The 1,245-nt window shown below is 38.0% G+C and overlaps 1 protein-coding gene across 1 annotated transcript in view; it reads left to right on the top strand.

Annotated features, from left to right (window-relative positions):
- adpgk2 (ADP-dependent glucokinase 2) overlaps nucleotides 1-1,245 on the top strand; it is an 11,715-nt gene that overhangs the window by 2,912 nt on the left and 7,558 nt on the right. Inside the window, exon 2 of the mRNA XM_005733290.1 lies at nucleotides 654-813. Within this exon, the coding sequence (XP_005733347.1) occupies nucleotides 654-813 (160 nt within the window). The remainder of the gene's footprint in view (nucleotides 1-653; nucleotides 814-1,245) is intronic.

Here is a 1,245-nt window from a genome sequence, read left to right as displayed (position 1 = left end):
ATGGGACATATGATCGATCCAGCAGCTGAAACTCTGACAGTGTGTCACTATTTCAGCTGTGATTGGAGATAAATGCAGCCGTACTGGGCACAGCAGCTGCAGATTGTGTGGATTTCTCACTATTTAGTATGTTTTATTTTCAAACAAAATTGTATATATTTAGCACATTTTGTTTCAGGCGGAGAAACACACGTACTTCATACGGCATATGCTATCACAGAAATCGTAGCATGGCACCATGTTTATAACGTAAAACTTCATCAATACAAAAAAACAGCAATGATATAGTAAAAAGGAAAATTATTATTGTTATTATAAACAGTGATAGAGAAAACAAAAAAACACTGGTTATAACCTGTAAAAGGAAGAGAAATGACACTGTCACGTGTAGTCCAGTAACAATAGAAAAGGCCTAAAATTTAAAAATGAATTCAACCTGCAACTAAACTCAAGGGCTAAGCAGGAATGTTGTCTAGTTTGCTTTTAAATGCTGATGAAGTTGGGGCACACCTTACATGATTTGTGAGGTTATTTTAGTGGCTTTGGAGCACAAAGGTAAAAGCAGTGTGACTAGTCATACCAGTGTTCTCCCTGTCCTGATTTCCAAATGAATATTGCCTCTTTGAGTTTCTTTCTCTCTTTTTCATTCACAGGTTTTGGAGGTTGTGTTGACCTGATAGTAGACAGTGTGTCACTGCTTAATAAAACAGGCATCCAGCCCACAGACCAGCCCCTGCATCATGACTACTTAGAAAATGTGGAGCAGCTGGCTCAGAGCTTTGCATATTTCTTTGCACCAGGAGCAGCTGCAGAGTAAGTGCTGTCTGTGTGAAGATGAGCCCATTTAAAAGTAGAGGTCCAGATCTGGAAGCAAATTTCGAGTATATACACATAGATACACGTGTACTTTGAATAAATAAAATTGTGGCTATTCAAATATTTGCAGTCCTATCGGTGCTCTGAGGTTTGTTTTTTTCTGAATTTTCCTTTTAATCTTAAACTGGAATTTGAGGTGTTTGTACTGAAAATATACAGTTGTTTTTTGTTTTGTTTTTTCATTTTTGCTGCTGTTTATGTTTGAAAAGGCTTTTTAAGTCTTGAGAATACAGTTGAATTAATCTCCCTGATCTGCTCAGTCATTGCTGACTGCTCGTGTTCTGGCGCCTGTGAGCTCTTGTTCATTGTCTGGAATAAAACACCCTAAGGGCAACAAGACTACAGAATCAGCAGGAACCCACATAGATG

This window comes from Pundamilia nyererei, unplaced genomic scaffold, assembly GCF_000239375.1.
Source record: "Pundamilia nyererei isolate P.nyererei 1_Seehausen unplaced genomic scaffold, PunNye1.0 scaffold00051, whole genome shotgun sequence".
NCBI lineage: Eukaryota > Metazoa > Chordata > Actinopteri > Cichliformes > Cichlidae > Pundamilia > Pundamilia nyererei.
The sequence above is the reverse complement of the archived record's forward strand: the minus strand, read 5'-3'. Positions and strand labels throughout refer to the sequence as shown.